At 44.1% G+C, this 27,719-nt stretch overlaps 1 protein-coding gene across 3 annotated transcripts in view; it reads left to right on the forward strand.

The window, feature by feature from the left end:
* The window catches only part of LOC121541631 (ankyrin-1), a 128,946-nt gene that overhangs the window by 52,370 nt on the left and 48,857 nt on the right, over positions 1 to 27,719 (forward strand). For all 3 annotated transcript variants that reach the window (XM_045208079.1, XM_045208080.1, XM_041850791.2), the window contains exons 2-4: positions 11,275 to 11,376; positions 16,764 to 16,862; positions 19,057 to 19,155. In XM_045208079.1, coding sequence (XP_045064014.1) covers positions 11,275 to 11,376; positions 16,764 to 16,862; positions 19,057 to 19,155 — 300 coding nt within the window. The remainder of the gene's footprint in view (positions 1 to 11,274; positions 11,377 to 16,763; positions 16,863 to 19,056; positions 19,156 to 27,719) is intronic.

Genomic DNA, 27,719 nt, shown 5'->3' on the forward strand with positions numbered 1-27,719 from the left:
GGCTCAAATAGCCAAACAATCAGCCTGTTACCAACTTTTGGAAAAAATGGTGTTTGACAAGATACAATGCTATTTTACAGTAAACAAATCGACAACAGACTTTCAGGACGCTTATAGTGAAGGACATTCAACAAGCACAGCACTTACACAAATGACTGATGATTGGCTGAGAGAAGTTGATAATAGAAAGATTGTGGCGGCTGTTTTGTTAGACTTCAGTGCATCTTTTGACATTATCAATCATAGTCTGCTGCTGGAAAAATGTATGTGTTATGGCTTTACACCCCCTGCTATATTGTGGATAAAGAGTTACCTGTCGATCAGAACACAGAGGGTGTTATTTAATGGAAGCCTCTCCAACAAAATCCAGGTAGAATCAGGAATTCCCCAGGGCAGCTGTCTAGGCCCCTTACTTTTTTCAATCTTTACTAACGACATGCCACTGGCCTGTCTATGTATGCGGATGACTCAACACTATACACGTCAGCTACTACAGCGATTGAAATGACTGCAACACTTAACAAAGAGCTGCAGTTAGTTTCAGAATGGGTGGAAAGGAATAAGTTAGTCCTAAAGATTTCAAAAACTAAAAGCAATTGTATTTGGGACAAATCATTCACTAAACCCTAAACCTCAACTAAATATTGTAATGAATAATGTGAAAATTGAGCAAGTTGAGGTGAGTGAACTGTTTGGAGTAACCCTGGATTGTAAACTGTCATGGTCAAAACATATTGATACAACAGTAGCTAAGATGGGGAAAAGTCTGTCCATAATAAAGCGCTGCTCTACCTTCTTAACCGCACTATCAACAAGGCAGGTCCTACAAGCCCTAGTTTTGTCGCAAATGGACTACTGTTCAGTTGTGTGGTCAGGTGCCACAAAGAGGGACTTAGGAAAATTGCAATTGACTCAGAACAGGGCAGCACGACTGGCCCTTGGATATATACAGGGAGCTAACATTAATAATATGCATGTCAATCTCTCCTGGCTCAAAGTGGAGGAGAGATTGACTTCTTCACTACTTGTATTTGTGAGAGGTATTGACATGTTTAATGCACCGAGCTGTCTGTTTGAACTACTGGCGCACAGCTCGGACACCCATGCATACCCCACAAGACATGCCACCAGAAGTCTCTTCACAGTCCCCAAGTCCAGAACAGACTATGGGAGGCACACAGTACTACACAGAGCCATGACTACATGGAACTCTATTCCACATCAAGTAACTCATGCAAGCATGTAAGGGTTGGTGTGAGGTGTGACCCAGATACGATGCAGGATATACAGTAGGCAGTGGGCAGAGATGGTGAAATAAGGATCTTTACTGGTGGTCCCGAAGCCAGAATACAAAATAACGGACTTATCACGATAAAACAAAGGCGGAACAAGTAAGTCTCCAAAAACCGGCTGACAGCCAAAATACAAAATACTACCTAAGACTGAAACAAATAACGAAACAGGGAGAACACATCTCAAGTACCTGTACATAGGTCTCCGATCAGACACTGAGTAGTACTGCTGGACATAGAGAAACTAGCAGAGAAAACTGAGCAAGGGAACACAGGGAAGTGAGGGCATAAATACATAGGTGAACAGGTAGACACAGGTGACACCAATAGGATAATGATTAGTCCAGACTGTGAGTGAGAAGGTGGCTAAGGTTGTCGGAGAATGACACCTAGTGGGTCGCTCCGGAACTGCGATCTCCTCCTGTAACACAAGCAGTGAAATTAGATTTACAAAACAGATAAAAATACACCTTATGGAACAGCGGGGACTGTGAAGCAACACAAACATAGGCACAGACACATGCATACACACACACGATAACATACGCACTATACACACACGCACACATGGATTTTGTGTTGTAGATATGTGGTAGTAGAGTAGGGGCCTGAGGGCACACACTTAATGTGTTTTGAAATCTGTTGAGAGTGTATTTTAATGTGTTTAAATTTGTATAACCGCCTTAATTTTGCTGGATCCCAGAAAAGTAGCTGTTGCCTTGGCAGCAGATAATGGGGATCCATAATAAATACAAATACAAATACAAAATACCATGCCTCTATTCCTGAAACTATATTTCGGCCCTAGAATGAAAAGCCTGGATTAGAAACCCTCCCTCAAGGCTGAAAACCAGCTGGTTGGTAGCGTAAACAGCCCTATCAGTCTTGGACATTACATTCAGAGATGAGCTAGTGACTCAGACTAAGCACAAAATGAACAAACCTCCCTAATGCTAGGAACCGGGTGCACCAGGACCAAGCAACTCGGCCCACCTCGTTGACTTCGCCCCTTCCAGAGAGTGCACATGCGACACCTAGACACATGTTGTGTGCATCACCTTCTTCCCAAATGTCTTGAACTCCCCCAGTTCTGGGGTCTTGAATGACAGCTGCAGCCCCTCACAGAGAGAGGGAGAGAGATTGAAGGAGACAGAGTGATAAAGAAATGAGAGAAGGAATGTGATCTGCAGGTTTCTTCCATGAAGCCATTAGGGGAATATGGGATGGTTAAAGAGGGAGAGTGAATATGATACAGTCTGAGTGGAGGTTAGGGAAGCTGAGAGAATACAATGGTTTTGATTTATACAGTGCACAGTAACTAGACATGGGTACAGATGTAGGATCTTAATTTGAGCCAGTTTGCTACAGCAGGAAAATAATCCTGCATCAACAGGAAATGTGAATTATTATGTGGATTATAATTAATGGAAATTTTTGTAAGGGTTGATACATTTTTTGTACATTTTAAAATGTCAGACTTGATTTGCCCTCACTAGAAATGTATCAACCCCTACAAAAATGTCCATTAATTATAATCCACAATATAATTCACATTTCCTATAGCTGCAGGATTCTTTTCCTGCTGTGAGAAATGCTTGTGTATTTGTGTGTGTCTATTGGCATTATTAATCTGTATAAATGTGTTTATACGCACAATGTAATATGTGAACAGCAGTACACAGTATGTGCATGCATCTGAGTGTGTTGAGAAAGAGAGTGAGATTTTAAAAAATGTAAGTATGCTTTGATTGTAATGGAGTGCATAGGCAGTGGCCTGACAGAGACTATAAATATTTCAGGGCTTCCGTTTTAGCACGAGGGAGAAGAGACAACAGGAAGCTCCTTATTTTGATGTGGTTCATTACATATTCATGAGAAGGGAGTAATTTTGTGGCTTTTTGGCATGCTCCTCTTCATCTTCAAATAGTTGGAATATGGAGAGGGAACATATGGAAGTCTGTGTGTGTATAGCATGTTAGTGTGTCTGTCCGTGTAAGTGCATATGTATGACCGTGTGTGTGTGTGCATGCATACGTGTCTGGTGTGTGTGTGTGTGTGTGTGTTTGAGTGCATCATTCCAACACACGTACGTGCCCTTTGATACTCTGGCCATCTATCCATAGTTGATCAACTCCCACTCTTGAGCGCCTCCTGGGCTAGTTATTGATTTCTCATTCTCTAGGCCATGACTCCATCTTGCCAGTCATGCAGATGGGATGCAATGCTTTCATGGAAATTAGCTCCCAAAACAAAAATATAGGAAGAAACAGATCAGAGGTTAATCTATCTCTACACAACACAGCACACCATTTGCAGTAAATACCCATCTCCATGCCAGATTTACCAGCATAGGAATGGAGAGAGATGCAGAGAGGAAACTATTACTTCCAAGGGAATGTTTTTCAATTCGAAGTCTCATGATGAAAGGAAATAGAAATGTGCTGAATGGAAGGAGTGAAGAATGACTGGAGGAACCAGACCAGAGATGATAAGAATAGTGCTGATAATTATAGATGGAGTCTAGTATATTTATAACTGAGCACAATGACCTTCCAGATCCAGCAATTGTTTAGCAGAGTGTATCTCTGTTTCCTTCTTCTACTGCTGAGCTCCCATTGGCTTCTGTGCTGTAACTAAGCCTGACTGTCCAGCGACCGGTGAGACTGCCACCACTCAAAACCCCATCGCCCTGTCTACTGCTAACTGAGCCTCATCATAATGTGTGTGTGTGTGTGCGTGTGTGCGGTAGAAGTGGGTCTTTGAGTAAACCCAGGAGGGTTCATTACTGTGATCCATCCCTCTCTGATCCTACTGGTGCTTACGCTAAAACCGCATGACATCTGTGTGGCTATTTTTTGTGTTTTTATGTGTGCCTGTGTTGGTATAGGTGCGTGTTGTGTGTGTGTGTGTGTCTTCAGGGGAAGGTATTTGTGTGTGAATGTGTGCATCCATGTTACTACATGTCAGAACATCCACAGCTTTCACAGTTTCTGCCAAATGTGCCATACCTGGGTTGGAGCAGGGACAACTTACTACTACTACTACTACTACTATACATCAATCATATACTGTAACAAATCCCAGTCAAGAACCGTACCTCCAGCCACAAGCCCTTCATCCTTAAATCATTATGGGTTTGGTTGATTCTCTAATTGACTGGCCCTCTCCACTCTGCTCTCTTCTGTGGAGATTTAGGTGCAGTGGCATCTGCCCTAAATGCTTTGTCTGTCTGTCTGTCTGCATGTCTGTCCCACTCTCTCTGCTGTGTAAGTGGAACTGAGCTGAGAGAAGCTGAAGTATGTCCATCTGAATTCTTGACCTGATAACCAGTTACCTCTGTTACTTCATTCCAAAGACATGTTCACTGCTGTATGTGTTCTTCTCTAAGCGATGTTGTCGTAGAAGGCTGCTCTTAGTTTCATGTTCTTTTTTTCCAGTTGAAGATTTGCTGACAATAGGTCAGCTGTGATTGGAATACATATAAAATATCTGTCTCAGATGCTGAAAGTCAATCTATTTATCTCAATCGTACCTTTTCTTAACTCATTCTACACTCTCAGAAACAAAGGTACCGAATTGTACTTAAAGGGGTACAAGCGCTTATCACGCTTGCCCTGTAAGGTACGTCCATTGTACCATTTGTTATAGGTACACAATTGTACCCTTGCAGTTTGAGCCAAAAGGTACAAATGTGCCTTTTTAGGGTACCACCACATTGACAAAGCCGTTTGTTCCTTTTAAGTGGCATAAATGTACCTCTTCTCTATACCAAGTCCCTCATGTGTACACGCCTCCCCACCTTCCTACGTCTTCTTCCCAATTCAGGGGTAGCCCCGACCGGGACTCGACCCTGGACCCAAGCTAACACCTTAACCATTACGCCAAGAGGTCTTGAAAAGGTCGCTCAGTCTTGGGTTAAGGTCGATACAATATTAATTACAGCACTTTATTGTCATATGCTCTTATGTAAACTTGTATAAAGACTTCAGAACTGGCAGCGCACATGCTCAAACTTGAACAAAAATAACAATAGACCACTTCAACTTAAACTGTTACAGAACTAACTGAAAGCCACACCCCGACTGAGCTACGCCTCCAATGATTGTACCTTTATATTCAAAATATTGGGTACAAAAATTTACCATTATACTAGATTATTTGCACATCCTAAAAGGTACCGAACTATACCATGTGAAATCATGTGTACCTCTGAAGGTACATTATATGTATTTTGATATTTTTGTACCCCAGGGAACAATACTGTACCCTAACTGTACCCTTTTTTCTGAGAGTGTACAGTACCTGAAGTTTAAATATAAAGTGGAGCTCTAACTTGCGTTAAGGAAGTATTTCTAAGTGATGTGAGGACACAGTCTAAATCACCAGTGACAGATGCTGTCCCTACAGTAACGACTTCTGACTGCTCTTCTGTCAATGAGTTTTGTCATCCCAGACCGAGACAGTGTTTCACGCTATCAAATTGCTGAACCTTTCCTATAATCTTGACTGTTATGATTACTAGGCTAAGCTCGCTGTATGGATAGTTTTTATTCCCCCAGGGGAGATTGTATAGCAGTGGGGATGCTCCACACTGGAATGGCTCCAACGACTGGCCAAGGAAACACATGACTCTTACTTTTAGAAAAATAAATAATGACTACAATTACCAAATATATTTACAGTATACAAAATCGTATTCCAGATTCTGTAACATCTCATTTTCCATCTCCTCCTCTTCTTCCGTTACCCTCATATGATTGTATGTCATGGAGCTTGTTGCTCATAATGTCTATATTTACATTTTGTGGAATATTTTGTCTTTGAATGTAATGTGTTTAATAAGTGTGTAATTGCAGTTGTCATTTTTTTGCCATTTTGTGTTATGCGGAACGCATAATTTCTGTTGATTTATTGTAGCATAGCTTTTATTTGGATATAGCACTTTGTTTTTGTATTCGTGTGTTTTGGCTTAAATGTGGCTGTGTGTGTTTAGTGAGGTCTTTAATTGAAATGAGTGTTAGCGTGCAGTCTCCATGTGTGTTTGGCTCTGTTTTCACTCGGTTGGCTGTAGCTTAGTGGAGCAGAGCTCCGGTCCTCATGGGCTGTGGTGTCTACTGCCTGTCTTTGTCACGTTAGACACGGCTCCATATTGGAGCTGGAGCCACCATTTTCCTCTTATTAGTAACTGTCCTGTTTTGATGGTGTGTGTCATACCTGTGTGCTGTTGTAGTCCTGGTCCATTGGATATGCCGCATCAGGGGTATTCCAGTGTTTGTTTATTTTCATACTCATCTTAGGCTACTTGCCTTTGAGCGTGCATTAATTTCCTTCTAAAGCCACCCTTAATGTGGCTGCATATTGTATGTGGGACTGTGTGTTCATTATTGCTTGCACATGTATTTTGGTTGTGCGTTTTTTCTTTGCCTAGGTGGATGGGTTACATTAGCAGACTTTGTGTCTCGTTATAAGGACTCTTCCAGGCTTATGAATGTGTATAAGTGTCTTTATTTGTGTTTGTGTTACATAATAGGTGGTCTTGTTCTAGGATTGTGTGTGTACTGTACACTGTATTTGGAAGCGTCTGCCTTTTACAACAACACAATTTGAGTACAAAAAGTATGCACTTTTATCCTTTAGATTTAGATGCACAAGGATGTATGTGTGTGTGTTTATTTATATTTCCATACAAGCTTCGTCGATATGTCCTCAGACTCACACTTGTGTCGGCCGGTATGGTGCATTTGTACTTTAAACTTGGGTTTATGGGTTTGTTAGTTCTTATGCATGTGTGTTTGTGTTTGTCAGTAAATCACATTACAGTAACAGGCTGGGTGTCTGTCTGTCTGTCTGCTGGGTGTATGTATGTCTGTCTGTCTATCTGCTGGGTGTCTGTCTGACTGTCTGTCTGCTGGGTGTATGTCTGTCTGTCTGACTGTCTGCTGGGTGTCTGTCTGACTGTTTGTCAGCTGGGTGTCTGTCTGTCTGTCTGTCTGTCTGACTGTCTGACCGTGTGCATGTGTGTGCATGTCTATGTATATATTTGTGTGTGTGTGTCTGTCCGTGCCCATCATCTAGTGTGTTCAAGACTAATACAGTCTGTCATGCAGTCTGCATGTGTGCGTCTGCATACTGTATCTGTGTCACATTAACAGGCCTTGTCTTCGTGTTGATGTGTCTTCTAGGCTCATGTGGTTCAGCGCTGGCTTGGCCTTCAGGACAGTAGTGTGAGCTCTGAGAGGTCGACCGATCGAGGCCGGGGAATATGGCACTATGACGACAGAGTAAATATCATCTGATACCCATGCCGTGTACTTCAACACTTTCTCTCTATATGTCTCTATGGCAGCTCTATGTAGTGGTGGTTTATGTCGTTGCATCTTCTTGGGGATCTTCCTCTTGTGGCTTCTTGAGCTCTCTGTACGACTTCTGTGCTGTCGTCGTTGTGATGTGGCAAGTCAGTATAATTAGGTTTGGTGGTGTTTTGCAATACCGTGTATCTATTTTCACCACTTTCCTCTCTTTACCTACTTCTATGTAGTACTTGTTTGTCTTTGTGTGTTTGGTGGACAATATTTGTCACTGTGAGTGTGCAAGAGTAACGTGGTGTCTTTATTGGTGCATATTTGTGCATTCTTCACTGTACGTGGCAACTCTGTTTGTATGTCTGTTTATGAACTGTTTATGAGTGTGTGCTGTCCTGTCTACCACTCTGTGTGTGTTTTTATGTCTGTCTATAATATGTATGAGTGTGTTTGAGTAAAAGTGAAGAATGTATCAATATCTGACATTGACTGGTCCTTTTAGGGTAAGATATCTTTATTTATTTTAAGAACCCCACTCACTGCAGTGTACACATCTTTCCATCCACTCACCTTGAATCACATAATATATTTCCTTCCGAATGGACGTAATCCATTAAAATCCAGTAGAGGCCTGTGTATGCACACACCCTCTGGAAACAAATGTAGCTTTTAGAAGGAAAATAAATGGCCTTGGGAGGGCAGACAGATTTTATGTACTGCATGTGTATATTCTACACATGCACACACACAGCCTCACCCATACATATTACAGAGCACTGGGATAGCACGGTGTGCTCCTGTCCTCTATAGAGAGAAGCAAGCAGATAAACAGAGCCATATGATACAGTATTAGATTCCTCCTCAGGTATGAGATTAAAGGCTTTAATTTATTCTGCGTTAACACAGGGACGTGTCCTCTCTCTGATCTCTTCCACTGGCCGTGTCAATGGAGGAATGCTTGTGATACATGTATGTCACGCCATACTACAGCATACCCTGATTACACAGCATCACATCAATATGACACAAGAGGGACAGATACACACACTGATATGAGTAAAGGCAGGGAAGGAATGGGGAGAAGGAGGGAGGGAAGAGAGAGATGAACACGCACCAGACGGAGGGTGTGAGAGAATGAGACGGGTGCCGGCCATGCAAGGGAAGAAGAGGGGATCTGGAGAGGGAGAAAGAGAGAGATTGCAAGAAGGATAATGAGATAAAGAGAGAGAGGGCCGGGGGCACGTGAGTGAGGGGAAGGGGCCATGCTTGGCTTGAGGATCTGATTACTGGGTGAAATTGACGCACTGACTGCACATGATGGTTACTAATGAACAGACATGGCTGGGATGCATTGCTTTAAACTGACCACATATTACAGACAGAGAGAGAGGGAGGTCATGAGAAGCTTGTGCAGCGAGTCAGCAGAAGCTGACATAAAATGTGATTTCAAAGATGTTCTGCAGTCATTTCCATTTCTAGGAAGATATGAAAACATAGGATAGGACATACACACACACACACACAAGCACAATCACGAACGTTGATCGACCCCCTCTACCCCCCCTCTCAGACAATCACGTTAAGAAACACACATTGAAGATCATAGATGCACTTATCAATCCATTTCAGAGACTGATGGAGACTGGGGGGGAGTCGGCGGCTGGAGACGTTATTCTCAGTATTCTGCTCATATATGGCCCACGATATCCAACGTGTCAACAAACAGCTGTGAAATCCTATAACAAAATGGCTGAAGGCCGCAGAATGAAAATAGGAGCATAAACATGCTGAACACTCCCTGACAAGTCGGCACGGGAACTCAGAGCTGCAGCATGAGGCTTCGCATGTGAAAACATCCTACAAGTAGTATAATATTGGTTTCTTACAGGGGAACATTGACTCCGTGGCATCAGTCTTCCAAATGTCCTCCGTCAACTCACAGAAAAGAGGGTGGGGTCTAAGATGAGAAGGAAACTGAGACAGACAAGGTGAAAAATAAATAGATCATATTACCTCTCAGGCTCCCCCTTAGTTACTGTAGGTCAGAATGAGATAATAGAAACATATTACAGGGATCCCTACAAAGGTGGAACTGGTTCTGTTCATGTGTATCAGATGTGAATCCAATATATATGTATACTTCCTGTTTGACATGAATCAGAGATATTTTTCAGCACTCGTGTGCGTCATGCAAAGATTTTGTATGAGGGAGAGAAATGACATCTCGGTAATAACAGCTTATCTAACACATTGCCTGAGACTGAATACAAATACACACACCGCATAGTGTTAGCATTAGGCTGGCGAGACCTCAGCCTGGATACATCAGCCATACATCACTGAGGAAGAGATGGAGAGAGGGAGTGGGAGAAAGGAGCAGCTTACACCCCTTCCCACTGCAGGAGATCAAATGAGAGAGGGAGAGACCCTGGGAGAAAGAGTGAGAGAAGGAGAGAGAGAGAAAGATGGAGGAAATGAGAGAGGAAGAAAAATATGGAGTTAAGACCAGAGAGAGAGAGAGAGGAGAGAGAGAGAGAGAGATGTGTATATATATAGAGATGTGTGTATATATAGAGAGAGGTGTATATATATAGAGAGAGGTGTAAATATAGAGAGAGGTGTGTATATATATAGAGAGAGGTGTATATATATAGAGAGAGGTATATATATATATATATATAGAGAGGTGTATATATATAGAGAGAGGTATAGAGGGGGAGTAGTATAGAGGTAGAAAGAGAGAGAGAGGGGGGAGTGGTATAGAGGTAGAAAGAGAGAGATAGAGGGGGTAGGCAAAAGGTACATTTAGGCCCTTGGGGAATATTGATTGGAAAGAGAAGCAGAGAGCAGAGGAAAATATATTCTTTGTGGGAAGCAAATATAAGAGTTCTAGGCCTATCTGATCAAATCTGAGGGACATTAGTTTGTGAGAATACACCATACAAAAAGGAAATGGGAGAAGATAAACCCGCAGGTCTGTCGAGTCTAAATTGTACGAGACATCCCGTACTGTAAGAAAAAGGTCATACTGTATCAGTTTAATATAGCAATCTCACATGAGAATACACCTCCTACAGAATATGTATCATTGCATATGACTAGTGTGTGGGTGGAGGTGAGTAGGCATACTGTATGGAATCATTATAAAATCTGTCCTCAAGGCAGAGCCTGCATGCTGGACTACAGTACTAGGCAGCCATGTTACAATCTCCCTTTCAGTCTGATCATGGTGGCAGAAGTGAACACTGCTTTCACAGAGGCCTCAGAAGTCAGTCAGCATGCAGGGATGGAGCCAGTGTGTGCTCTGCTATGGATAGCTGCCAAACTCCTAGTGAGGGGGAGGCTCACCAGTTTGTACTGTCAGACATTTTTTGACTATCAGACAGTGGAATAGTGAGTAGTTTTGAAGAGTATGCTGATGTTGAAGAATGACAACCAGACTATAATAGACATTTCAGTGGGATCTATTCTAACTGAAAAAATATCTCTCTCTCTCTCTCTCTCTCTCTCTCTCTCTCTCTCTCTCTCTCTCTCTCTCTCTCTCTCTCTCTCTCTCTCTCTCTCTCTCTCTCTCTGTCTCTCTCTCTCTCTGTCTCGCTCTGTCTCTCTCTCTGTCTGTCTGTCTGTGCCTCTATCTCTGTCTTTGTCTCTATCTCTGTCTGTGCTCTCCTTCCCTCCAGGCGGATGCTGTCACCAGTTTCCTCCGTGCGGCCCGTTCAGGGAACCTGGACAAAGCTCTTGACCACATCAAGAATGGAATAGACATCAACACATCTAATCAGGTATATCAGAGATTCCTCACACTGCCCAAGGTCACAGTCTGGTACACTGCCTCTGGACCAGAGAATTTGTGTCTCGTAAAACATTTATTACATCAGACTTTATTAAGATGTAATTAAAGATGTGGTTTTTATAGATTACATTATTTGACTTCGGCCAATCAGATCTATTAACAGTCAAGTCTAACCTAGATAAACTGTAGTTTCAAGGATCAAATCAAATTGTATTTGTCACATGTGCCGAATACAACAGGTGAACAACCTTACCGTGAAATGCTTACTTACAAGCCCTTAACCAACATTGCAGTTCAAGAAACAGAGTTAAGAAAATATTTACTAAATAAACTAAAGTAAAAACTACAATTAAAAGTAACACAATAAAATAACAATAATGAGGCTATATAGAGGGGGTACCGGTACCGAGTCAATATGTGGGCGTACAGGTTAGTCGAGGTAATTTATACATGTAGGTATGGGTAAAGTGACTATGCATATACAATAAAAAGCAAATAGCAACAGTGTAAAAACAAAGTGGGGGGGTCAATGTAAACAGTCCGGGTGGCCATTTGATTAATTGTTCAGCAGTCTTATGGCTTGGGGGTAGAAGCTGTTAAGGAGCCTTTTGGACCTAGACTTGGCGCTCCGGTACCGCTTGCCGTGCGGTAGCAGAGAGAACAGTCTATGACTTGGGTGACTGGAGTTTTTGACAATTTTTTCAATTTCTTCCTCTGACACTGCCAAGTTTACATACACTTTAGCCAAATTCATTTAAACTCAGTTTTTCACAATTCCTGACATTTAATCCTAGTAAACACTCCCTGTCTTAGGTCAGTTAGGATAACCACTTTATTTTAAGAATGTGAAATGTCAGAATAATAGTAGAGAGAGATTTATTTCAGCTTTTATTTCTTTCATCACATTCCCAGTGGGTCAGAAGTTTACATACACTCAATTAGTATATGGTAGCATTGCCTTTAAATTGTTTAACTTGGGTCAAACGTTTCGGGTAGCCTTCCACAAGCTTCCCACATAAAGTTGGGCGAGTTTTGGCCCATTCCTCCTGACAGAGCTGTTGTAACTGAGTCAGGTTTGCAGGCCTCCTTGCTCGCACACGCTTTTTCAGTTCTGCCCACACATTTTCTATAGGATTGAGGTCAGGGCTTTGTGATGGCCACTCCAATACCTTGACTTTGTTGTCCTTAAGCCATTTTGCCACAACTTGGGAAGTATGCTTGGGGTCATTGTCCATTTGGAAGACACATTTGCGACCAAGCTTTAACTTCCTGACTGATGTCTTGATATGTTGCTTCAATATATCCACCTAATTTCCCTTCCTCATGATACCATCTATTTTGTGAAGTGCACCAGTCCCTCCTGCAGCAAAGCACCCCCACAGCATGATGCTGCCACTCCCGTGCTTCAAGGTTGGGATGGTGTTCTTTGGCTTGCAAGCTGCCCCCTTTTTCCTCCAAACATAACGATGGTCATTAAGGCCAAACAGTTCTATTTTTGTTTCATCAGACCAGAGGACATTTCTCCAAAAAGTAAGATCTTTGTCCCCATGTGCAGTAGTCTGGCTTTTTTATGGCGGTTTTGGAGCAGTGGCTTCTTCCTTGCTGAGCGGCCTTTCAGGTTATGTCGATATAGGACTCGTTTTACTGTGGATATAGATACTTTTGTACCTGTTTCCTCCAGCATCTTCACAAGGTCCTTTGCTGTTGTTCTGGGATTGATTTGCACTTTTCGCACCAAAGTACGTTAATCTCTAGGAGACAGAACGCGTCTCCTTCCTGAGCGGTATGACGGCTGCGTGGTCCCATGGTGTTTATACTTGCATACTATTGTTTGTACAGATGAACGTGGTAGCTTCAGGCATTTGGAAATTTCTCCCAAGGATGAACCAGACTTGTGGAGGTCTACAATTTTTCTTTCTGAGGTCTTGGCTGATTTCTTTTGATTTTCCCATGATGTCAAGCAAAGAGAGTCTGAAGGTAGGCCTTGAAATACATCCACAGGTACACCTCAAATTGACTCAAATGATGTCAATTAGTCTATCAGAAGCTTCTAAAGCCATGACATCATTTTCTGGAATTTTCCAAGCTGTTTAAAGGCCCAGTCAACTTAGTGTTTGTAAACTTCTGACCCACTGGAATTGTGATACAGTGAATATAAGTGAAATAATCTGTCTGCAAACAATCTGTCTGCCAAAACTATAGTTTGTTAACGAGAAATTTGTGGAGTGGTTGAAAAATGAGTTTTAATGACTCCAACCTAAGTGTATGTAAACTTCTGACTTCAACTGTAGGTTCTGGATGGCAGGAAGCTTGGCCCTAGTGATGTACTGGGCTGTACGCTCTACCCTCTGTTGCGCCTTTCCTGTAGTCCAGGATCAGCTCCTTTGTCTTGCTCACATTGAGGAAGAGGTTGTTGTCCTGGCACCACACTGCCAGGTCTCTGACCTTCTCCCTACAGGCTGTCTCATCGTTGTCGGTGATCAGGCCTACTACTGTCGTCAGTAAACTTAATGATGGTGTTGGAGTCGTGCTTGGCCAAGCAGTCGTGGGTGAACAGGGAGTACAGGAGGGGACTAAGCACGCACCCCTGAGGGGCCCCAGTGTTGAGGATCAGCGTGGCAGATGTGTTGTTGCCTACCCTTACCACCTGGGGGCGGCCCGTCAGGAAGTCCAGTATCCATTTGCAGAGGGAGGTGTTTAGTCCCAGGGTCCTTAGCTTAGTGATGAGCTTTGTAGGCACTATGGTGTTCAACGCTGAGCTGTAGTCAGTGAACAGCATTCTCACATAGGTGTTCCTTTTGTCCAGGTGGGAAAGGGCAGTGGAGAGTGCGATTGAGATTGCGTCATCTGTGGATCTGTTGGGGTGGTATGCAAATTGGAGTGGGTCTAGGATTTCTGGGATGATGGTGTTGATGTGAGTCATGACCAGCCTTTCAAAGCATTTCATGGCTACCGACGTGAGTGCTACGGGGCGGTAGTAATTTAGGCAGGTTACCTTCGCTTTCTTGGGCACAGGGACTATGGTGGTCTGCTTGAAACATGTAGGTATTACAGACTCAGTCAGGGAGAGGTAGAAAATGTCAGTGAAGACACTTGCCAGTTGGTCCGCGCATGCTCTGAGTACACGTCCTGGTAATCCGTCTGGTCCCACTGCCTTGTGAATGTTGACCTGTTTAAAGGTCTTGCTCACATCGGCTACGGAGAGCATGATCACACAGTCGTCTGGAACAGCTGGTGCTCTCATGCATGCTTCAGTGTTGCTTGCCTCGAAGCGAGCATAAATGGCATTCAGCTCGTCTGGTAGGCTCGCATCACTGGGCAGCTCGCGGCTGGGTTTCCCTTTGTAGTCCGTAATAGTTTGCAAGCCCTGCCACATCCGACAAGCGTCAGAGTCAGTGTAGTAGGATTCAATCTTAGTCCTGTATTAACGCTTTGCCTAATTGATGGTTCGTCTGAGGGCATAGCGGGATTTCTTATAAGCGTCCATATTAGTGTCCCGCTCCTTGAAAGCGGCAGCTCTAGCCAGTAGCTCGGTGCGGATGTTGCCTCTAATCCATGGCTTCTGGTTGGGATATGGATGCATAACAATGTTCCCACATTGCCCCCTGTGTTCCTGTGTCCTGCCACTCTAGCTGTGTTTACTGCGCACTAATGCCAGTCATTCACAACCTTAATGAGAAAATGTTCATAATTAGCAATACTGCCAGACCCTCTCTCTTTTCCTCCCTGCTACTCTCCTATCCTTCCCTTTATCTGTTACATTGCACCTTGTTGCATCATGACAGAAGCACAAAGCTTAAAGGTGCGTTATGCAGAAATCGCTTTGCCATTTCCTGGTTGCTAAAATTCTAATAGTTTGCCTAATTTCAGTTTATGTGACAAAACCACCAAGTATAGTATAGAGAATCATTGTACCATCTAAACCGCTGTGAAATATATTTTCCTTAACCAAAACAAATGCATTTTCAGCTGTTTGAAGCTGGTGTACAAAATTGAAAGTAAAAGATGCAAAAATGAAACTTAAGAACGGAAAGCATAGAAATAGTGCACATAGAACAGATCTACCGCTTCCTAGACTTGCTTTCAATGAGAATGACAGATCTTTAACTCACATTTCTATGTACATTTGGTCAGGTCGCCCAAAAAGTTACATATTGCAGCTTTAAATATCATCAAATTCACATGTAAATATTAGCTGAGGTGCATCTATTTTTGGTTTCTGAATTATCTCAAGTGGCAAGTTTTGTAACACATACGGAACGTATCAACATGTATACCAGCCTATTTATGAGTGGAAGCTCAAGTGGAAGGGACTCTGTTGTGTATTTTTCATCAGTAGTTTAGTTAATGGAAGGTAGTTCAGTTTGTACACAAGCACTGGCAGGGAGCCCATGCTCTGGACAGCTTGGGGAATGCACACCCACTCTGTAAGCCTACAATCTGCTACTGCAACCCCTCAGCACCATTCACAGAAACAACCATGGCACCAAGCTGTCAATATTGTGAAACTAATACCACTATCTCTACACCAGATAATACTGCCACTATAATAATGTCACTACTGGCTAAGGATCAGAGGTAGAGCTGTGATACAAATGAGGATGTATGCTTTAGTGTGCCTTCAATGCACATGCTGCACGTGTGGATATGTGGGTATGTGACGTTGTAAAACATATACATTTTATATATGTTTTCTATATGTGTTCAAATTAGGATTGGGGTCGAAGTAGAGCATATATCTATGATCATTGTTGGAGCTACTGCTGCTGTTCTAGAAAATACTATGAGTCAGGGTTTTAAATGTGAAGTCAGTCTGTCAACCTGCCCCTGCCCGATCTCCTGCCAGCTCACACATACAGTACACGCGTGTGTCTCCCCCGTGTGTGTGTGTGTGTGCATGTGTGTCTCCCCTCAGTGTGTGCATGCACTGCAGATGCAGCACATTATCCATGTGAATTGGGTGACACTGCAGTACGAGGGCGGGGGAGGGACCAGTGCGGTTTACAGAGTCTCCCTGTGGCCAGTCACGGTACTGCAGGCTGGCAGAGCAGAGACAGGCACTGACTGTACTCTTAGTCTGTCTGATTCTGCAGCTGTACGCCCTGACAGCCTGAGACAAATCCAGGCTGTCTGCTTCCTTTGAGACCCGACTAAAATAGACTTAAGGTTGTTTATCTTCAGAAATCTTTTTGTTCTGCTTCGTAGCCACTGTGGGTTTTGAGTTTCTCTGCTTGTTATTTTTGTCTACTGTTTAGGAATCCATGTGATGGATGGAATAAAAGGCAAACAGATTATATTGGGGCTCGTTCTGTCGGCTGATGATTTTGTCTGATGGTTCTGTGTGGTCACTGCTGATTTCCATTGCTGTCTCTGTAGAATGGGCTCAACGGTTTGCATCTGGCCTCTAAAGAAGGCCACGTCAAGATGGTGCTGGAGCTACTACACGCAGGAATTGTCCTGGAGACCACCACTAAGGTACTACTCACACACTACTCACTGCTTACCATGACTATACTCACATACCACAGATGCATAAGACCTACCTCTGCCTTATGATTGAGATATTCACCAGCTATAACAGACTGTTTACAGACTGAAGCCCCTATATACAGTGCCTTCAGAAAGTATTCACACCCCTTGACCTTTTCCACATGTTGTTGTGTTACAGCCAGAATTTTAAATGGTTTACATTGAGATTGTTTTACTGGCCTACACACAATGCCCCATAATGTCAAAGTGGAATTATGTTAACTTTTTTCTTTTACAAATTCATTAAAAATGAAAAGCTGAAATGTCTTGAGTCAATAAGTATTCAACCCCTTTGATATGGCAAGCCTAAATAAGTTCAGGAGTAAAAATGTGCTTGCAAGTCACATAATAAGTTGCAAGGACTCACTCTGTGTGCAGTAATAGTGTTTAACATGATTTTTGAATGACTACCTCAACTCTGTACCCCACACACAATTATCTGTACGGTCCCTGAGTCGAGTAGTGAATTTCAAACACAGATTCAACCACAATGTCTGCTTTAAAAAAGCAGACATTGAATATCCCTTTGCGCATGGTGAAGTTATTAATTACACTTTGGATGGTGTATCAATACACCCAGTCACTACAAAGATACAGGCATCCTTCCTAACTCAATTGCCGGAGAGGAAGGAAACCGGTCAGGGATTTCACCATGAGGCCAATGGTGACTTTTAAACAGTTACAGAGTTTATTGGGCGTGATAGGAGAAAACTGAGGATGGATCAACAACTTTGTAGTTACTCCAGAATACTAACTGATTTGACAGAGTGAAAAGAAGTAAGCCTGTACAGAATAAAAATATTCCAACACATTACTGACTACCACACTCCACATTTTCAAGCATAGTGGTGGCTGCATCATGTTATGGGTATTGCTTGTAATCGTTAAGGACTGGGGATTTTTTCAGGATAAAAGATAAACAGAATGGAGCTAAGCACAGGCAAAATCCTAGAGGAAAACCTGGTTCAGTCTGCTTTCCACCAGACACTGGGAGATGAATTCACCTTTCAGCAGGACAATAACCTAAAACTCAAGGCCAAGAGTTGCTTACCAAGAAGACAGTGAATGTTCCAGAGTGGCCAAGTTACAGTTTTGACTTAAATCTGCTTGAAAAACTATGGCAAAACCTGAAAATGGTTGTCTAGCAATGATCAACAACCAACTTGACAGAGCTTGTAGAATTTTTTTAAGAATAATGGACAAATGTTGCACAATCCAGGTTTGGAAAGCTCTTAGAGACTTATCCAGAAAGACTCACAGCTGTAATCGCTGCCAAAGGTGATTCTAACATGTATTGAATCAGGGGGTTGAATGCTTATCTAGTCAAGATATATTAGTGTTTTATTTTTCATGAATGTTTTACAAATGTTAGCATCTTTCTTCCACTTTGATCTTACAGAGTATTTTGTGTAGATCGTTGATAAAAAAATGACAATTCAATCAATCTTAATCCCACTTTGTAACAACAAAATGTGGAAAAAGTCATGGGGTGTGAATACTTTCTGAAGGCACTGTATATTATAAGCTTATTCACTTATTCACCTAATTTGATAGGCCTATAAACGTATGTATCTAATTTAATCTATCCAATATCAACCTATTAAGTCATAGATCAGTCCCTCCAGGATTCCGCGATTCTGCGATCACAACGATTTTAGCAAAATCAACAATTCTCTGCATATTATGCAAGGGCTTGCAAATTTGACCAATCACTGCACTATTTCCACATAAAACAGTCAAATCATTGCAATATTATTGCATAAAACTGATCCATCACCACAGTACAAAAAGAGGACTCGCAATTTCAACTAATCACATTTACCGCATATGTTTGAATCAATCCACGCGTCAACAAACTTCTTCCCTCGTCAGCACATTTTCGCAACAAATTGGACAAAAACATTGCATATTGCCATGCAAAATGTCAGAATTGCCGCAGCAAAATCAAGCCTTTTGCCGCAAATATCACAAAAAATCCCCACGAAATCCTGAAGGGACTGATAAGTCATAACTAATTATTTCTGAGCACTGTATCATTATCAAAGCTTTTTAAATAGAGATTTGGGTCATAAGGCTGAACTCAGACTGCTCTCTGCTCCCTCTCTCTCTGTCTGTGTCTGTGTGTGTGTGTCACCTCCAGAAAGGGAACACTGCCCTTCATATCGCTGCGTTGGCAGGCCAGGAGAAAGTGGTGGCTGAGCTCGTCAACTATGGAGCCAACGTCAATTCCCAGTCCCAGGTGAGTCATCAGTGACATTATACTGCTCCTTACTGTTATCTGGGGGGTGTATGTGGGTCCGGGGTGAGTGTACTGTGTGCGTCTCTCTGTGGGTGGGTGTGTCTCTTTGTGTGTGTATGTGTGTGTGTGTGCACGTGTGTGTTGGTTTATATGTGTGTGCGTGTGTATGTGCGTGTGTGTTGCTGGTAACTAGGGCTGTTACGGTGACCATATTACCGCCACACCGGCGGTCACGAGTCATGACCACAGCAAATTCCATGTAACCGTTTAGTCATGGTAATCAGGCTTCTCCAAGCTCTGATGCTGCTGATGGTAATTAGTAGCCTACCAAACTTGCTAACTGCCTGGTACTCAGCACTCGATTGTCTCTCAAATCACTCTGACATCAATGTAAATGTAATCGAAAATCAAATCAAACACTTCATGAGAGCACATGAACTCTTGTTGCACAACGTTTCTATAGGCTATGCAATTGCGTGAGAAAACAGAGTTTTGATGGCCTCTATTAAAAAGAGCAGGATCCCATCAGCTTTCTATAGGCTAGGCCTACTATATTTATTTCTCAACTTTCCGAATATTAAGCACATTGCTTCGATTTACAACAGGAATATAGCCTACCTGGCTGGCATGAAAATGAACCATGGGAAAAGCGTCCTCCATTCGCTATTTAAGTGCATAGATGACATGTTTTTTTTCTGCCCCTGTTACGAGACAGGTGCATGATAATGGTCAATTATAAATCAAAACTAATTTCACACATACAATACCAGTCAAAAGTTTGGACACACCTACTCATGTTATGATTTAACTGGATAAGAACCCAAATGCAGACAAGTACACCAAGCCAGAGAAGTTTTAACAGGTTTATTTACAATGTTCAAAGTCCAGGTTTCCAAATATATGGGAAGAGCAAGTCCAGGTACAGGGAGGGTAACAGATCCAGATCAGGGCAGGTGTGGTACCGTAATGTCCTAGTGTCCGTGGTGAGTCCAAAAGAGAGGTCCGGTAATGGAGAGCAGGATGGTGGTGGCAGGAGTGAAGCGGAGGCAGGAGTCAGGTTCCAAATATCTGTGGCACAGGAGAAAAAGTAAATAGAACAGACCAAAAACACAAAGAGCAAAAATAACCAGGTTGAGTCGGCAGCGAGACTAACATGGTCGTCTTGACTATGATCTGACGATGAGTGGTAAGTTTGACCGGGTCTTAAAGGCTGAGGTGATATGGTGAATGAGCTGCAGCTGGAACCCTGACTCCCGCACACCAGACTTCACTCCTGCAATCAAGGACAGACAGAGGGGAGGGAGAGAGCAGAGAGAGCTACCTATCAGCAGTAGGCCTAACAGTACCCCCCCTCTACGGACGCCACCTGGCGGCCGACGGGGTTTATCGGGATGTAACCTATGAAACTCTCGGACCAGATCAGGATCCACAATGAAGCTCCTGGGCACCCAGGAACGTTCCTCGGGACCATAACCCTCCCAATCCACCAGGTACTGGAAACCACGACCTCGGCGGCGAACATCCAGAAGTCGCCGGACAGTGTAGACCGGACCCCCACCCACGATCTTGGGCGGAGGAGGGGGACGAGAGGGCGGGCACAAAGGGCTAACCGACACAGGCTTAATCTGGGAAACATGAAAGGTGGAATGAACCCGTAGGGAGGCAGGAAGCTGTAGCTTAACCGCGCAGGGGTTAACAATAGACAGTATCTTGAACGGTCCTATAAAACGAGGCGCCATCTTCTTAGACTCCACCTTCAATGGAAGGTCCCGTGACTTCAGCCATACCTCTTGACCAGGAGAGTAACCGGGAGCCTGGGACCGGTGACGGTTGGCTTGCCTCTGCATGTACGCCGAAGCTCGGGACAGAGCTACCCTGGCCTTCCTCCAGACCTTGAAGCAGCGGCGCATGTGGGACTGCACCGAGGGTACCGCAAGTTCCCTCTCTTGGGAAGGGAACAGGGGAGGTTGATAACCCAGAGCACACAGAAAAGGAGACAAACCAGAGGAAGCGTTAGTCAAGGTGTTATGAGCATATTCCACCCAGGGGAGCATGGAGCTCCATGACCCAGGGTTAGACCCAGTGACACAGCGAAGTGCGGTCTCCATCTCCTGGTTCGCTCTCTCGGCTTGCCCGTTGGTCTGGGGGTGATATCCAGAGGACAGGCTGGATGTAATGCCCAAAGCTTTACAGAAAGCTTTCCACACCTGGGAGACAAACTGGGGACCCCTGTCAGAGACAATATCCGTGGGTAGACCATGAGAGCGGAACACATGTTCAACCAAAATATCAGCCGTCTCTCTGGCAGTGGGCAGTTTAGGTAGGGCCAAAAAATGAGCGAACTTAGAAAAACGATCAATCACCGTAAGAATGACAGTCTTACCAGATGAGGGGGGAAGTCCAGTGACAAAATCCATAGCGATATGCGACCAGGGCCGGCTGGGTATAGGTAGAGGTCGTAGATGACCAGCGCTGGCCTGGGTGGAGTTTTTACTTCGTGCACATACCGTACAAGCAGCAATGAAGGCTCGAGTGTCCGCCTCCATCGTGGCCCACCAGAACTTCCGTCGCACAAAGTCAAGGGTCCGCGAAACTCCAGGGTGACAGGTAAGGGGAGACGAGTGAGCCCACTGAAGTACCTGGGAGCGAGCAGACTCAGGGACAAACATCCGGTTAGGAGGACCCCTCCCAGGGTCAGCTTGATGATGTTGAGCCTGTCTAACAATCCCCTCGATGTCACATGTGATGACTGCAATACTGCAGGTAGGAGGCAAAATGGGTTCAGGGTTACTACCAGTATCAACAGCCGAATGAACACGAGACAGGGCGTCAGGCTTGACGTTGCGTGACCCAGGACGGTAAGACAGAGAAAAATTGAATCTCCCAAAAAATAGTGCCCACCTGGCTTGACGGGGGTTGAGCTGCTTCGCTGACTGGAGGTAAGCCAGATTCTTATGATCCGTCCAAACGATGAAGGGTTGTTCCGCCCCCTCCAACCAATGTCGCCACTCCTCGAGAGCCAGCTTAACGGCGAGCAGTTCACGATTTCCAACATCATAATTCCTCTCTGCCTGAGAAAGTTTCCTTGAGAGAAAAGCACAGGGATGCAGTTTGTTATCTTCAGGAGAACGTTGTGACAACACTGCACCTACCCCAGTGTCGGATGCATCCACCTCCACGACAAACTGGCGGTCGGGGTCCGGCTGCATCAGAATGGGAGCCGAGGCGAAGCGATGTTTCAGTTCTTCGAACGCTGATTCGGCCCCTTCATTCCAAGCGAACGGTCGTGAGATGGAGGTGAGAGCGGTGAGTGGCGCCGCAATGCGGCTGTAGTCCTTGATGAACCTCCTATAGAAGTTCGCAAACCCCAGGAATCGTTGAAGTTGTTTGCGGGTAGAGGGAGCTGGCCAGTCCGTGACAGCAGAGATCTTAGCTGGGTCCATCCGCAGCTCCCCCTGAGCTATGATGTAACCCAAAAAAGAGGTCTCAGACACATGAAATTCACATTTCTCCATCTTCACAAACAGTTTGTTCTCCAACAACCTTTGCAACACCTGGCGCACATGCAGTTCATGTTCCTGGGAGGACTCTGAGAAAATCAAGATATCATCCAGATAGACAAAAACAAACCGATTCAACATGTCCCGAAGGACATCATTGACTAGTGCCTGAAAAACAGCAGGGGCATTAGACAACCCAAAAGGCATAACCCGATACTCAAAATGTCCCAAGGGTGTGTTGAAGGCAGTCTTCCATTCATCACCCTTACGAATGCGCACCAGGTGATACGCATTTCGTAGATCCAGTTTCGTAAAGATGGTAGCACCATGAAGGAGGGGAAAAAGCAGAATTAATCAAAGGCAGAGAATACTTGTTCTTAATGGTGATGTTGTTAAGTCCACGGTAATCAATACAGGGTCTGAGGGTCTTATCCTTCTTAGCAACAAAAAATAATCCCGCTCCTACAGGTGACGAGGAAGGACGCATAATACCTGCCGCCAAGGAGTCCCGAATGTAGTTCTCCATAGCCTCCGTCTCCGGCCGGGAGAGATTGTACAGGCGACTGCTGGGGAGCGGGGCTCCTGGCTGGAGGTCAATGGCGCAGTCGTAAGGCCGGTGAGGAGGAAGAGAAGTAGCTCTGTGTTTGCAGAAAACGGATGCCAGGTCATGATACACGTCAGGAACAGCAGAAAGATCCATGGACTCCAGTGGAGGTTGAGGCACAGTACTGGCAGGAGTCTGAGCAGAACACAAACAATTCACATGACAAAATGTGCTCCATGAAACAATGCTACCTGTCACCCAATCAATGTGTGGATTGTGTTTTATGAGCCAGGGGATACCAAGGACCAGGGGAGTCTGTGGGCAGTCGATAATATGGAATTGAATGTTCTCCTGATGATTTCCCGACACTCTAAGACAAACAGGAACAGTCTGATGGGTAATGCGGGTCAACAATTGTCCATTTAGACCCTTAGCCTGCAGCGGACAGTCCATAGGAACAGTCTCCAAATCCATTTGTTGAGCCCACTCTCTATCCAAAAAGCTTTCGTCGGCACCAGAGTCAATCAGCGCACTAACAGAGAAATTCTGGAACTGCCACTGGAGGGATGCCTGGAGCAGAATGCGGGGAGAAGAGGAAGAATCCGCTGCTCGGCTCACCAAAACTTCTCCCATTAATGATGAGCCGGCCCTTTTCCCCGGACGAACTGGGCAGGAAGGAACGAAATGACCAGCTTCTCCACAATACAGGCAGACCCGAGCCTGAATACGACGTGCACGCTCCTCTGAGGACAACCGTGCACGACCCACCTCCATGGCTTCGGGTTCAGTGCTCCTCGTATCGACTCGGGAAGACACGGCTCTCTCCGTAGGGACGATGCAGGGAGGAGTTTGTTGATGACAGACAGGTTGCTTGGAACTAACACTCCTCTCCCGGCGGCGCTCCCGAATCCGATTATCCAACCTGATAGTGAGTGAAATAAGATTATCCAGCGTAGGCGATTCATCATATGACACCAATTCATCTTTTAAGGTCTCAGACAAAGCATTGATGAACACTCCTTGTAATGCCTCGTCATTCCAACCACTCACTGCTGCTAAAGTCCGAAACTCCACTGCCATCTCCGCCACACTACGAGCCCCCTGCCGAAGAGAAAACAGCCGTTTCGCAGCCTCCTTGCCTCGTACGGGGTGGTCAAAAACCTTCCTCATCTCCGTGGTGAAGGCAACGTAGCGTTGCAAATGTCCGACTGACTCTCCCAGACCGCGGATCCCCAGGCACGAGCGGAACCGCTAGTAGAGTTGATAAGGTAGGCAATACGGGCTCTTTCTGAGGCGTAGGTGAGGGGCTGTTGTTCAAACACTAACGAGCATTGAGTCAAAAAATCACCACAGGTTCCCATGTTCCCGTCATAGCGCTCTGGAGCAGGAACAAAAGGCTCTCTGATCTGGGCTGAAGGGGTAGTAAGGGCAGATACTTGATTGGAGAGTAATTGAACCTGATTAAGCAGCACCTGACTGTCCTCAGCAATCGTTTTAAACAGGGTATCATGTTGGCCAAGTAAAATGCCCTGATTGGCTATGGCAGTCCAAATTTGAGTGCACTCTGGGGTGGTCTCCGAGCTACTGTCTGCTGGGTTCATCAGGGTCAGATCATACTGTTATGATTTAACTGGATAAGAACCCAAATGCAGACAAGTACACCAAGCCAGAGAAGTTTTAACAGGTTTATTTACAATGTTCAAAGTCCAGGTTTCCAAATATATGGGAAGAGCAAGTCCAGGTACAGGGAGGGTAACAGATCCAGATCAGGGCAGGTGTGGTACCGTAATGTCCTAGTGTCCGTGGTGAGTCCAAAAGAGAGGTCCGGTAATGGAGAGCAGGATGGTGGTGGCAGGAGTGAAGCGGAGGCAGGAGTCAGGTTCCAAATATCTGTGGCACAGGAGAAAAAGTAAATAGAACAGACCAAAAACACAAAGAGCAAAAATAACCAGGTTGAGTCGGCAGCGAGACTAACATGGTCGTCTTGACTATGATCTGACGATGAGTGGTAAGTTTGACCGGGTCTTAAAGGCTGAGGTGATATGGTGAATGAGCTGCAGCTGGAACCCTGACTCCCGCACACCAGACTTCACTCCTGCAATCAAGGACAGACAGAGGGGAGGGAGAGAGCAGAGAGAGCTACCTATCAGCAGTAGGCCTAACAACTCATTCAAGGGTATTTCTTTATTTTTACTATTTTCTACATTGTAGAATAACAGTGAAGACATCAAAACTATGAAATAACACATATAAAATCATGTAGTAACCAAAGAAGTGTTAAACAAATCAAAATATATTTTATATTTGAGATTCTTCAAAGTAGCCACCCTTTGCCTTGATGACAGCTTTGCACACTCTTGGCATTCTCTCAACCAGCTTCATAAGGTAGTCACCTGGAATGCATTTCAATTAACAGGTGTGCACTACTAAAGGACACCAATAAGAAGAAGAGACTTGCTTGGGCCAAGAAATACGAGCAATGGACATTAGACCGGTGGAAATCTGTCCTTTGGTCTGATGAGTCCAAATTTGAGATTTTTGGTTCCAATCGCCGTGTCTTTGTGAGACGCAGAGTAGGTGAACGGATGATCTCCACATGTGTGTTCCCACCGTGAAGCATGGAGGAGATGGTGTGATGGTGTGGGGGTGCTTTGCTGGTGACACTGTCAGTGATTTATTTAGAATTCAAGGCACACTTAGACAGAATGGCTACCACACCATCCCATCTGGTTTGCGCTTTGTGGGACTATCATTTGTTTTTCAACAGGAATGTGACCCAAAACACACCTCCAGGCTGTGTAAGGGCTTTTTGACCAAGGAGAGTGATGGAGTGCTGCATCAGATGACCTGGCCTCCACAGTCACTATACCTCAACCCAACTGAGATGGTTTGGGATGAGTTGGACCGCAGAGTGAAGGAAAGGCAGCCAACAAGTGTTCAGCATATGTGGGAACTCCTTCAAAACTGTTGGAAAAGCATTCCTCATGAAGCTGGTTGAGAGAATGCCAAGAGTATGCAAAGCTGTCATCAAGGCAAAGGGTGGCTACTTTGAAGAATCTGAAATATATTTTGATTTGTTTAACACTTTTTTGGTTACTACATGATCCCATATGTGTTATTTCATAGTTTTGATGTCTTCACTATTATTCTACAATGTAGAAAATAGCAAATATAAAGAAAAACCCTTGAATGAGTAGGTGTGTCCAAACTTTTGACTGGTACTCTATATTATTTACTATATGTAAATACAAGATTAAATTAAGAATAGTCTGATGGGTGACAATATTAGCCTATCACTTGTGAATTATGTATTATCATTTGTGAATGATGCCCAGCGTGTGCAGTAAGAAAATAAACAATGCATGCATATTTTTTTCAACTTTTTCAAATCTTCTAACATCTTCAATATGCGCCTCAGAATTCGCTAAGAGGGACGCGGGCAGTTGCGTCCCCGATGTGTCTGTCTTCACTTGTAGCCTACTTCGGAGCTGAGATGCCTGTGAGAAGAACCCAATCACATGACGGGCATTGACTAATACCAATTGAGATATCTGAGAGAGCCATGTGAGTGAGAGGTGCTAAGAAGCACGGCGATTGGCAGCCGCTGGCCGCAAAAGGAATGGATTTTGTAGGGGGCATTACGGCCACACAAGGGGGATGCCACCTTGAAATTTGAGGCATCATGCAGCCAGCCTTAGAATGTATTACAAACAAAAACATATAGCCCAAACTAAAGTTGCATAAATAATTCTAAATTAAGCATATAGTAGGACCTGTTTCTTTGTTAACCACTCAACACAGAATAGCAGCATGTGCACACTCCCTGGAGATCGTTTGTAGAAAATATCCGTTATACTTTATTCAGCTATGTTCAAGTGTATTCTTCATACTATAAAATAATATAAAATAATGCCACGGAATTCTAAGCTTATCTTGTCTGCTAAATGAACTAGTGTAGCCCACAGCCATATGGCGTAGCCAGATCAAATCAAATCAAATTGTATTTGCTACATGCGCCGAATACAACAGGTGTAGACCTTACAGTGAAATGCTTACTTACAAGCCCTTAACCAGCAATGCAGTTTTAAGAAAAATAAGTGTTAAGTAAAAAATTGATAAGTAAAAAAATATATAAAAAATATATAGAAATTATATATATATATATATATATATATATATATTAAAGAGCAGCAGTAAAATAAAGGTAATATGTACATGTGGGTAGAGTTAAAGTGACTATGCATAGATAATAAACAGAGAGAAGCAGCAGCGTAAAAGAGGGGGTGGGGTGGGATGGGGGGACACCTCAAATAGTCTGGGTAGCCATGATTAGCTGTTCAGGAGTCTTATGGCTTGAGGGTAGAAGCTGTTAAGAAGCCTTTTGGACCTAGACTTGGCGCTCCGGTACCCCTTGCTGTGCGGTAGCAGAGAGAACAGTCTATGACTAAGGTGGCTGGAGTCTTTGACCATTTTCTGGGCCTTCCTCTGACACCGCCTGGTATAGAGGTCCTGGATGGCAG

This window comes from Coregonus clupeaformis, chromosome 27, assembly GCF_020615455.1.
Source record: "Coregonus clupeaformis isolate EN_2021a chromosome 27, ASM2061545v1, whole genome shotgun sequence".
Classification (NCBI taxonomy): Eukaryota; Metazoa; Chordata; class Actinopteri; order Salmoniformes; family Salmonidae; genus Coregonus; species Coregonus clupeaformis.